The 12,894-nt window shown below is 41.5% G+C and overlaps 1 protein-coding gene across 2 annotated transcripts in view; it reads left to right on the top strand.

The window, feature by feature from the left end:
* The first annotated feature begins 1,772 nt into the window (after window positions 1-1,772).
* nup214 (nucleoporin 214) overlaps window positions 1,773-12,894 on the top strand; it is a 103,267-nt gene continuing 92,145 nt past the window's right edge. For both annotated transcript variants that reach the window (XM_073052406.1, XM_073052407.1), the window contains exons 1-3: window positions 1,773-1,886; window positions 7,885-8,080; window positions 10,790-10,941. In XM_073052406.1, the coding sequence (XP_072908507.1) occupies window positions 1,845-1,886; window positions 7,885-8,080; window positions 10,790-10,941 (390 nt within the window). In that variant the 5' untranslated portion in view covers window positions 1,773-1,844. The remainder of the gene's footprint in view (window positions 1,887-7,884; window positions 8,081-10,789; window positions 10,942-12,894) is intronic.

The following is a 12,894-nucleotide window of genomic DNA, read 5'->3' on the forward strand; positions in this document are numbered from 1 at the left end:
ATAGTAGTTCATTTTCTGCTCTTGGCGTCTGCACTGATTTTGTTTATTGAGTATACTGAATGAATTCCTTAGTCGATAACCATTAGGAACTGATGCAGTTTTATAGTAACAGATATCCCACCTCTCCCGGAAGTTCCAGGAGTCTCCTGCATATTGATAGCGGCTCCCTGGCGTCCACAATTTATATACAATATCCAGGAAGTCGATTTTTTTGAGAGGAAGAGGAAGAGCAAGAGGGAGCATCCTGATCGGTCTCTCTCTTTGTGCTAAGTAGACCTACCAGTTTTCTCTGTGGGCGGGCTTTACAGTCGACCTCAAAAATAATGACAGTGTTGCTCGCTGCGCTGTTTGCAACAGTGACTTCTCTATTGCCCCTGGTGGGTTAAAATGTAAAAGACATGTTGAGGTGAGTGTAACAGGTGTCATTTGTTCATTAGCATAGCTGACGTTATTTAAACTAGCTGGGTAGCTGCTAAGGAGCTACTCTATTGATGTCCTACATGATGCCAAACTCCCTGTAGACTTGCTTAAAGTTGTAATAGAATTAAAAAAATTCCATGATTAATGTAAGTACATATTTTAATGTCAGATTTTCTGCATATCCCCAACTTGGTTTACAGATTAGACAAAATCACTAAACAAAGTATTACATACACCCTTGGAGGTTGACCGGGGCGGGGGGGGGGGGGCGTGGGTGCAGGGGTGCTACCTCCGCGAAATGAGTTTTTGCAGGGTGTAGTTATGTAGTACTATTGTTAATATTCTAATGTGTTCTGTACTTCTTTAAGTACATAATGTTTTACTCCATTTGTAACTTTTTTAACGATTTTCATCAAATTTTAGCTAATTGGGGCAGCTGCTTAATTGGGCCAAAATGTACTGGTTCTGATGTGTCCTAGTTAACCAGAATCCAGTGTATTTCCCAAATTCAGCTCAAGGAGGACAAAGGGGGCAGATACAAGGAAACACCACCACATGCAGATTCTCATCCAAGTCATAAACTATCTCGCTTGAGAAATATATTACTATTCCTTCATTATTGTTCATCTGACAATTCTTCTCTAAGACTACGTTGATGCCTTCTTTGAGACTATGAAGAAGGCTCACCCAACTTTCTCAAGGATGATTACAGGATGGGTGATAAATTGCCAATATGCTTCCATCCTGAAACTTGAATGGAAAAAGAAAGCGATAAAGCCAGTAGTGCAGTGGTTTTTGCTGTCCTTTCTCAACACGAGATCACTCCAAGTCCTATTTCAAAGGCTTCAGTGTCAGTCATGAGGGAATAAGGTACTCACTTGGAGCTATCTTACCAGAGGCCAAGTTTCCTATGGTACTATTTGAAACTGAGCTGAGTTGGACCCCAAGACTTCCCAATTATTAACATTAATTTGGCATTACCAAACGTAAAGTTAAAGTATTTTTAAAAAATCATTTTGCACTCTTTTGGGAGCTACTGAGAGTGAACTGAGGGCAACGATTTGCACATTGCGGCATTTGGAGGACTCTATAAGACATTCTGGGGTTTCTGAAAGTGCTATAAAAATGCACGCTCTTTTTCATGTGGACAAGACTCAAGCGAAGAACCAAAGTTCTAATGTTGAGCAAGAATGTGTTAAATACCGTTTGAGCATTTATAATTCCACCCAGCTCTACGCGGTACGACCTCCCGCCCTGCCCCCGGCGGCCTGGGAGCTGTCAACCCGCCCGTTCATTCTCGCGTGACTTCGACGTTGATCGTGATGAGATACCGGAAATGACGCTTGTTGTGGCCTGCTTGAGCCGGGACCTGGTGGCGACTATTCGTGGTGTGTTGCTTAGCGGCGGGTAATCAGTGATTCACGATGGGGGATGCTGTGGCAGCCGCCCCTGACAGGGAGATGAAGGTAAGTTGTGAACATCTGGTGAAGGAAACCTGTTGGAATTCACGGACGGGGGTAACAGGGAGTTATGATGATGGAGTGACGTGCTATGAGTGTGATGGATGAAGCGAGTAACGGATGAGGAGTGGGGACGAAAGCGTGGGTACGGGTGATGGTGCTGTCCTCGAGTGTGATTGTTGGCGGACAGAATGTGTACGTTAACACATTTTGAAATCTGCGTGGTTTACTTTCTGTTCACAGTTAACTACTCACGAGGACCAAGTTAATAAACAGTACTAAGTAGTTTTTGAGTAACTTGAGAAGAAACTTTATAATCTGCGTAACAGGGAAATAGTGAGCTATTGATTAGTTATTTCTAACTTGGGAGCAGCTCTGGGTGTACTAAAAATGTAGGTGAAGCTGCAGCAGAGGACTGCACGCATGATTATCAGCAAGACAGAAGAGTAGAAAATACTTAATGATCTCTCAAGTAGTGGATCAGATAAAACATCCGCAGTAATGTCATATCTGTAAACCTTGTCCACCATTATGAATTATGGTGGGTAATCGAACAGCTGGTTGAGGGAGTAGCCTCCATGAATATTCCCATAGTGATGGCAGGGCCCAGAACGTGCGTGCTGCAGACCTGGCTGTAGTTCTTCTGCTTTCTTTTATGGTGGGGATCTCAGGAGCAAGCTTAAATTTCACAAAAACTGGTGTTTAATCAAATTGATTCATTCAGTGTGATATTAAAAATTGGTTCGGAGCGCTGGATACAGTAAAGGCTATGAGAGGAGGCAATATTTCAGTGGCGATGCTGAAGATTTGCCCGCAAGCCTAGTGATTCCAGTACAGTTACAACACTGGCATCCACCCAACAGTGTGGGACATTGCCTTGATAAACCATATGCACAAAAAACACCCCAATCCAGCTGATTTTTGCAGGATCAGTCTTCTCTCAATCATGGCAAAGTAAAGGGGTAATTATCAGTGTTACCAAGTTGCACTTATTCACCAACAACCTGTTCACTAATGCCCACTTTTGGATTTCTCTGCTAAAGACCTTATGTGATTCTGTATATGACCAGGAGGATTGTTGTAGCCAAATGCTGCTCAGATGGAAAACTGTGTGGAACAATGCAGATGAAGTTTAATCCTGACAAGTGTGAAATTAGGCATTTTGGAAGGTCATGTATGAATGTAATTTATGTTCCTTAAGGTTGTCATAGTTGAAAGGGCTATTAAATGTTCCCAATGGCCTCAAATAGCCTCTGACAGCCAAGTCCAGCTCTTGGCCTTTATGTGTGGCTTAACTACCAAGCCCAGTGGAACCATTTCTACTGACAGAAGACAGGGAAAGGCAGGTTACTAGTGCCTTTAAACCAGTTGCTTCAGGCAGATGGGGCTCATAAGCTGTGCCTGGCAGCTGGACCAGGAGCAGGAAAACTCTGATCTCTAACCACCACTACCTTTTGGCTATACTCACTCATGGGGAAGGCTTCAGGAGTAAACACCGAGGGAAAAATCCAGAGTTGGAATCCTTAACGTTGTCCTACATTAAGTTCAGTGATGACTGGCAACTCCTGCGATGCTGCTGGTGCCAAACTGTATCAGTCTTTGCTGTTCCTTTGGGTTGATCAGCTGTGTGGAGGGGGGGAGCCTGCTATGTGGACAATGGCTTGCTCTCCATATCAGACTGCCCTGGCTTGTTTGTGTACTAACTTGCATATCACATAGACAGCTGGCACGCAACATCCATGGTCAATAGAGGGCCTCATATACGAAAACGACAAGCACAATAAGTGGTAGGACAGTGAGTAGTGTAGGATATAAGTCCATTGATCTTTGGAAATGGCAATAAAGCAAGCCAGTTTATTTGTATAGCACTTTTCAAACACAAGGCTGTTTAAAATGCTTTACATAGAACAATATATAAATTTCAAATTTCAGATAATATATAAGAATAAAATCGCACAAAGCTAGATATGATAAATAGAAGTTACAGTGCAGAGATTCTAATTAAAAGCTACAGCGAAAAGCAAAGTTTTAAGCCTTCACTTGAGAGATCATTGTTCATTTAGATAGCCAGAGGCTTTTTCCGGGGCTGAAATGACTAACACGAGGGGCCATTGCTTTAAGGTGCTTGGAAGTAGGTACAAGGGGGATGTCAGAGGTAGGTTTTTCACACAGAGAGTGGTGGGTGTGGAATGCACTGCCAGCGACACTGGTAGAGGCGGATACACTAAGGTCTTTTAAGAGACTTCGATAGGTACGTGGAACTTAGAAAAATAGAGGGCTATACGCTGGGGAAATTCTAGGCAGTTTCTAGAGTAGGTTACATGGTCGCCGCAACATTGTGGGCCAAAGAGCCTGTAATGTGCTCTAGATTTCTATGTTCTATGTTTAAGCTTTGATTTAAAAGAGCTTAAAGGGGCAGATTTCAGATCCCCTGGACGGCTATTCCAGATATGTGGAGCATAGTAACTAAAAGCTGCTTCACCATGTTTAGTTTTGTCCCTGGGGACAGTAAGTGGACCTGCCCCGGATGACCTGAGAGCTCGGGAAGGTTCATAATGCAGCAAGGGATCAGACATGTACTTTGGCCCCAGACCATTCAGTGCTTTTAAACCAGTAGTAATATTTTAATGTCAATCCTCTGATGGACAGGAAGCCAGTGTAGTGATCTGAGAACTGAGAAAGGTTGCAGGGTGGTGAGGAAGCATACGGGATGCAAGTCCAATCGAAGTCGAGCTACAACTTTATACAACAGTGGGTAGACCATAACTGTAGTAATACATGCAAATTTGATAGCCCTACGAGAAGAAGGATTTGGTTACAGTGAAGTGGAGGCAGAAGAGGTTCATCAGAATATTTCATTTATAAGGACAGATTGGTTTGGTTTGCTTTCCCTGGAGTGGAGACGGCTGAGGTGCCCTGTTAGAGGTGTACAGAATTGTGAGGGGATTGGTAAGTAGAGTAGATAACAATGGGGGTTGTCTAAAATACGAGGATATGGTGTTGCAGGAAAAGGTTTGTGAATCCTTTGCAATTATCTGGGGTTTTTTTTGCATTAATTACTCAAATTGAGGTCTGATCTTCATCTAAGTCACAGTAATAGACAAACACTATCTGCCTAAAGTAGTAACACACAAACAATCGTACTTTTCATGTCCTTCCATGAACACTATTCTTGTTCAGTGTTTTTCTTCTCGTGGACACATGAACAGAGACTTTAGCAAGTTCTAGAGATTCCTGCGGGTCTTTTGCTGTTACCCTTGGGTTTTTTTTTCACCTCCTTCAGCATTGCACATTGTGCTCTTGGTGTGATCTGTGATCATTCCTAGGGAGGGTAGCAACAGTACTGAATTTCCTCCATTTGTAGACAGTTTCTCTTACTGTGGACTGATGAACACTCAGGTCTTTAGGAATACTTTTGTAGCCTTTTCCAGCTTCATGCATCTCCACAATTCTTCTAAGATCCTCTGAAAGTTGTTTTGATCGAGGCGTGGTGCACATAAACAAATCTTTCTTGAGACGAGCAGGCTCTGTCAGTAACCTGACTTTGTGTATCCTTTTTATAGGGCAGGGCAGTTCTACAACCCACACCTCCAAACTCATCTCATTGGTTGGAATACCTGACTCCAAATGTCTTTTGTAGAAGGCATTATCCCAGAGGTTCACATACTTTTTTGAACCTAGACTGTGATTGTTTAAATGGTGTACTCCATATTGAGGAAAAGATGTACAATTGTTTGTTAATAGTTTAGCAGAATGTGTTTGTATTATTCAGATTCAGTTTATTGTCATTTAGAAACCACAAATGCAATGCAGTTAAAAAATGAGACAACATTCCTCCAGAATGATATCACAAAAGCATATGACAAAACAGACTAGAAAATCCACATAACGTTAGGCAATCCCCAGTCCAGAGTCCGGAGAGGCTACTGTGTATTAATATCGCGCTACCGTCTTAGCACATTCCCCGGAAAGGAGCTCCAAATCCACCAGACAAACAAGACCAATAACTAAAGCTACAAGACCTGCACAAAACCACATAGTTACAACGTATAGTTACAACAGTGCAAACAATAGCATAATTGATAAAAAACAGACTATGGGCACAGTAAAAATAGTCCAAAGATGTTAAAGGACTATAGATGAAGATCAGACCACATTTTATGAGTAATCAAACCAGAATGGTGTTGGTGCGTGGCCTAGTGGGCAAGGCATCAGACTAGTAACCTGAAGGTCACTGGTTCGATCCTCAGCTGAGGCAACGTGTTTGTGTCCTTGAGCAAGGCACTTAACAACACATTGCCCTACGATGACACCGGTGCCAAGCTGCATGGGTCCTAGTGCCCTTCCCTTGGACAACATCGGTGGCATGAAGAGGGGAAGGCCTGCAGCTTGGGCTACTGCCGGTCTCCCATACAACCCTGCCCAGGCCTGCGCCCTGGAAACTCCAGGCGCAGATCCATGGTCTCTCGAGACCAACGGATGCCACACACAATGCAGAAAACCAGGTAACTGCAAAGTGTTCACAAACTTTTTCTTGGAACTGTAGATGTAAGATTAGATGTAGAAGGTTTTGGTAGGATCTGAGGAAGAAATTTTTCATACAGAGAGTCAATGGAATCTGGAACCACCTCAGTGACAAGTTATTTAGGTAATGATGTTAAAACTGTGCACTGGGTGTGAATTAATTTGGTTTCAAAGGTAAGTTTAATGTCAGAGAAATGTATACAATATACATCCTGAAATTCTTTTTCTTCGCAACCATCCACAAAAATGAGGAGTGCCCCAAAGAATGATGATGATTAAATGTTAGAACCCCAAAGCCCCCCCCCAGCTCCCCCTCCCACGCATAAGCGGCAGCAAAGCAGCAATCTCCCCTCCTTTACTGGCAAAAAAGCATCCGCAAGCCCCCCCCCCCCCCTCCCCACCCCACCGAGCACTCAAGCGTGCAGCAAAGCATCAATAAAGACACAGGCTTGCAGTACCTCCAAAGACTACTCGTTTACTCGGTAATTTGACATACTGCAGGTTCTCTCTCTCCCTAATAAGGGAAAAAGAGGTGTCCCTGTTTCACAGTGCAAGGAGAAACATAGCAAAAAAACTCACTGATTTACGATGTTAAGTCTGTTGCATCGCTTTTTCCGAGCTCTGTGCCCAAAGAAATTAGGTCTCTGGGCACACAGCCAGCAGCCAGCTCGCTGCTTTCGATCTTCCCTGTACTCCCACGACACACCAATTTCCTTCGGAGGCACCGACCTTGAGTCCGACCGCCTCCAGAGCCACGAAATCCCGGAACCCTGAAGGCGTGCTAGTCTTCCAGGCTGCGTCCTTCGTATATCAATTAGCAGCCAGTCGTGAGACCCCGAGAGCGGGTCCCATTCCTGCAAAGAACTGAAGTCAGCAAGTAGCTCCAGGTCAGGGTCATCAAAAGAACCCTGAAAGGGAAAAATAGAGATATTAAAGCTAGAAATAGAGCTGTTTCTGAAGATGTAAGCAAAGGAGTCACCGTTAGGCTGCACAATTTACATCATTTTATTCCTGTAGTCAGTTTCTTTGTAATGAATACCAAAATACCATCAATCTTACAAACTTTGACTTTTTCCTTTGTTGATTGCAGCAGTTTTTCCCTGTTCAGTTTCATCAATCTTCTCTGATGTTTTGGTGAAGAATTCTGAAAATGCTTTTCCAGCATGCGCTGGTTTTATTTCAGTTTCAGTAAAGGTTCTAAGGTAGTACAACTGCTGCAACAAAGCTGATGTGACATCGGCTAGTAATTGTACAATCGTATAATGTTGATGATTGCCATGCTATCATTTATATCAGTGTGAACCTTTTGACACTGCTATCCAATTTGTCCTTGTTTTATCCGAAGGCCCAGCAACTTATACCAATGTATTTAATCCTCATGCATGGATTGTCTTGTTGCTTTGATGTCCACTTTAAGTTTTAATGGTTTAGTGAGTGTTGTAATGCTTGGTGTTTGAACATGTCGAACTTCCTTCTGCAGTACTTCATGTTTCGGCAAATGAAGAGAATCCGCGTCTTTCAGTCTCCGGATGAATTGCCGAAGGACAGAGTCAATCTCCTGGTCGTCTCCAATACTTATGGACTCACCTTTATGGGAGGCAATGGAGGCCTAAAAATTATCAGTAGTGAATACATTGCTTTGGCTGACAAGGAAGAAGGAAGTATAAATGAAATTAGTAAGTACACTGAGAATCTTTATTTCAGTATAATGAGCTAGACTGTGAAAAGCTTGACTGCTCCCTTTTAGCCAAGAGTAATGTGCATGCTTTGAGAAGGTTTTCTCTCAGACATGGGCACTGCACCTTTTGAGAGGGTGCTTTGGCCTCAGAACTACCTGCACAGGCTCAGTGGGGTTATTAAGATACCCCGGGAATTCTGAAAAGAGACTGCAATGTTTCAATTTATTGGATTACAGGGAAATTATTTGATTTATAGAGCAAGTACAGCATAAGAACAGACTTTAATGTTGTCCTGAACTAATTAAGTACGTGATGTCCGATTACACTAATCCCTATATCCTCTATTCTCTGCATATTCTTGTGCCTGTGTAAGAGCGTTTAAAATACTTTAATTGTATCTGCCTCCAGCACTACTCTTGGTAGTGCTTTCCAAACACCTACCACTCTGCACACGTGTATATGAAAAAGCCCTAGACATCTCTTTTTAACTTTCCCTGTTATGCCCCTAGTATTAGACATTTCAACCCTGGTAAAAAGATAGCTGTCTATCCTAATTTTATAAACTTCATTCAGGTCTCTCTCCCCTCGGTGTCGATTGCCTCAGAGAAAACAACCATTATTTGTTCAAGTCTGCTTGTAGCACATTGCCTTTAATGTAAAGTTTGAGGCAGATATAGTCAGGTCACTTTATTAGGTACCTCCTATACCTGACAAAGTGGGCATTGAGTGTACGTTCACAATCCTCTGCTGCGGTAGCCCTTTCACTTCAACATTTGACGTGTTGTGCATTCCGAGATGCTCTTCTGCACACCACTATTACAGCGCGTGGTTATTTGAATTATTGTTGCCTTCCTTTCAGTTTGAGCCCATCTGACCTCTCTAATCAACAAGGCATTTTCACCCAGAGAATTGCTGCTCGCTGATGCTTTTTTTTCACACCATTCTCTTTAAACTCTAGAGACTTGTGCATGAAAATCCCAGGGGGTTGGCAGTTTCTGACACTCAAACTACCCTGTCTGGCACCAGTAATCGTTCCATGTTCAAAGTCACTTGGATCCCATTTATTCCCCATTCTGATCTTAGGTTTGACCAACATCTGAACCTCTTGACCATGTCTACATGCTTTTATGCATTAAGTTGCTTCAGATGATTGGCTAATTAGATATTTAAATTAGCAAGCAGGTGTACCTAATAAAGTGGTAACTGAGTGTAGATGGAAATACAGAGGTGAGATTACAATCAGATGAGCTGTAATCTCAGTGAATTACTTTAATTCAAATTATTTGTATGAAGAAATTGAGTGTTGTGTGTCTTAAGTCTTCAGTTTCCATTTTTGGGGAAATAGCAGTTGTGTAGGCAGGATCAGAAAATGTCTGTCCACTCTGTTAATCCATCTATACTCAAATGGAATCATTGAGGGAAAGAAAGTGTGTAGTCATTCATTTTGGGTCTGACACAGAAACTAGATTTTCCTCTTAATGGGAAGTGTGGGATAACAAAATTAGTATTGGTACAAATTATTCATTTTCTGTGTCTAGTTCATAAATAAAATGGCTTTTAGGATATCATGCTCATCTCAAGACTTGTTGTGTTTGGAAATCAAAAGTGAGGAAGTGATGCTGTAGTTGCATAGAAAATTAGTTAGAACCACAGAAGTTGTATTGTTTTTGTGAAGCTTCTCAGGAAGAATGTTTTCCTTGGACTGATATTGTGCAGGTTTTGATTTTGGGGTTTAGAAGGTTGTATTGGTTATCAGAGGAAATTATGTTTAATATGATAGAGGCTCATACAGAAAATCACCTCCAGTGCCCAACTGAAATTTAGGACATTTGTCTTAAAATTAGAGTGAGGCCATTATAAAAGACCAAGATTTTTGTTGAATTAGAGTAACGTAGTACATAGAAACAAGGTTGGTTATTGAGATGAATTGAGTGCAAAATAGGGGTAAAGAACCAAATTCCACCTGTTCTCATGTTGAGTTTTGAAACTTGTAGTGTGGAGGCAAGCTGTTTGCCCCATTGTTTTCATACGAAACAAAATAGAAATATTGAGACTAATTCCACTTCTCAGCTCTTGATCCCTAGTCTAGTGGGTGACATTGGATCCATTGTATAACATTTTAAATATGATGAGACTTCCTGTCTCCATTGAACTTTCAGGTGGTGACATCCAGTCTCTCACTAATGTTGGCTGAATTTCTTTTTCTCAACTCTCCTTTCATCATCTTTCTTTAGATCTAAACCCATTACTTCATGATATCTATGCTGAGAGAAATTGGTTATTACAAATCAACCTCTCTTAGCCTCTTAATTTTATACACAAATTTTCACTTGGTATTTTTAAAAAAACAATGCTTGAGATTGCATTGTCTCAGAACAAATTTGCAGCAATTTGGGTTATTAGACTGTGAGGCAGTTTTGCTGAGTCTGGGTGACAGTGCTTATGAGGCCAGGATAGATTAAGTATAGAGGGGAAAGGAATTACCATCGTAAGTCTGCTTATGCCCACAATGAAGCATTGAGATCTCTCACTCACGTTTTTCTTTAAGAGGAGCAAGTTAGTGGAATTTCTGTTTCTCCTAGGCCACCAGCTACTTAGATAAAAGACGACCCTGGTGCTATACTATATTGTTTCTGTATCTTGAAGCTGTAATTTTGTCTCTATATAGCTGAGTCATTGAACAGGTTAAATCTTTTTGTGTTCCAGTTGAAGATGCACCTTTTATGTCAGTTAGTATGAAGTTCCCTGTGCACCACATTGCTCTCAGCTGTGATGAATTCACCCTTTCTGTTGCCATGGTGTCAGAAGAGCATGGACTGGTCATATGTTTCTTCGACGTTCGAACATTTGTAAACAAGGTGGGTGCTGGTTTCCTTCATGTGAACATAAACTTGCCGTCATTGCACACTTTCCTTCATCTAATGCCAGCAAAAGTAATCCATCGTACTTCCATTCACATGTTCCACACATTGTGTTGTGGCTGCTTTCATTGGTTAGAATGTTTTAGAACAGAGAAGTAGGCCATTGTTTCTGTGCTGGCTCTTAGCTATTACTGTCTGTTCCACCCATGTGAAACAGTGGGGCAAAAATAAGAAGTCTCATCAGTGTGTCATATTGGAAAGAAATAGCTAGTAACGGCTTTTTATTTTAAATGTGATTATGAAACTGTTGTCTGTAACTGGTTTATGTGTGTATTTTAGAGAAGAAAACCACTGCCTCTCTAGAAGTAATTCCAATCTTGCACCAACCTTGTTCTTTAATTGGCTTCTCAAGTGGTTGTATTACATGGGTGACGAAGTTGCCTTATCAGCTTCATTGGATTCACTCTCTGGGGTAGGTTGGAGAGTGAATACAAGCTATATTCATATTTAAAAGTTAGAAGGGTCGTTGGGTCTGAAGAATTATTTAATATTTGCCGCGCAGGACAGAGTACTGATCTTTTTCAGTATTTGTTCAACATGTGCTCTTGTCCTCCTTCATCGAACTCAAGGGCTCCCACACAGTATTGGTTCATGGCATAAACATGGAAATTCTAATCCCCTTCCCATGCTCTTCTGTCTCTTTCCTCCTTATGTTGGATTGTAAAAGAAATAAAAATCAAATTAGTGAAGGGGTAAACAGCTTGATCATCTATAAAAGAAATTTATATTGAGCTTAAATTCTGAATGCCAGTTAATTTGAATGTCTTATAATATATGTATATTAATATGTCTTCTTATCTCAGTTGCACTACTTTGATGGTTGATATTCAAATTTTTTAAGTCCATATGCACAGAGCTCCATGGCCTTACCATTTCTAACTCAAAGTTCAAAGTAAATTTATTATCAAGTACATATATGTCACCATGTGCAACCCTGAAGTTCATTTATTTGTAGGCATACTCAATAAATCCATTATAGAATAATAACTATAATAGAATCGATGAAAAACTGCATCAACTGGACGTTAACTGTTGTGCAAAAGACAACTGACTGTGCAAATACAAAAAGAAATAAATAATAAGTAACTAAGCAATAAATATCGAGAACATGAGATGAAGAGTCCATAAGTTGTGGGAGCAGTTCAGTGGTAGGGGTGAGTGAAGTTATCCCCTCTGGTTCAAGAGCCTGATGGTTGAGGGGTAGTGACTGTTACTCAACCTGGTTTGAGTCCTGAGGCTCCTCTACCTTCTTCCTGATGGCAACAGAGAGACGAGAGCATGACCTGGGTGGTGGGGGTCCCTGATGATGGATGCTGCTTTTCTGCGACAGTACTCTGTGTAGATGTGATCAGCGGTGGGGTGGGCTTTGTCCAAGATGGACTGGGCCATAAACACTACTTTTGTAGGATTTTCCTTTCAAGGGCTTAGGTGTCTCCGTACCAGGCTGTGATGCAGCAAATCATCATACTTCCACTACACATTTATAGAAGTTTGTCAAAGTTTTAGTTGTCATGCCAAATTTTCACAAGCTCCTAAGGAAGTAAAGACACTGCTGTGCTTTCTTCATAATTGCAATTACTGTACTAGGCCCAGGACAGGTCCTCTGAAATGATAACACTGAGGAATTTAAAGTTGCTAACCCTCTCCACCTCTGATTCTCCAGTGAGGACTGGCTCATAGATCTCTGGTTTCCTCCTCTTGAAGTCAGTATTCAGCTTCTTGGTCTTGCTGACCCTGAGAAAGAAGTTATTGTTACACCACTCAGCCAGATTTTTGTTCTCTATGCTGATTCTTCTCCATCGTCTTCTCCAGCACTGCAGTCGTTTGAGATCAGTGTGTTCTAATTTTTCTGTACCCTTGCTCTTCAATATTTCTTTATTGCTTCAACAC

The sequence above is a fragment of the Hemitrygon akajei genome, chromosome 7, assembly GCF_048418815.1.
Source record: "Hemitrygon akajei chromosome 7, sHemAka1.3, whole genome shotgun sequence".
In the NCBI taxonomy this organism is placed as follows: Eukaryota; Metazoa; Chordata; class Chondrichthyes; order Myliobatiformes; family Dasyatidae; genus Hemitrygon; species Hemitrygon akajei.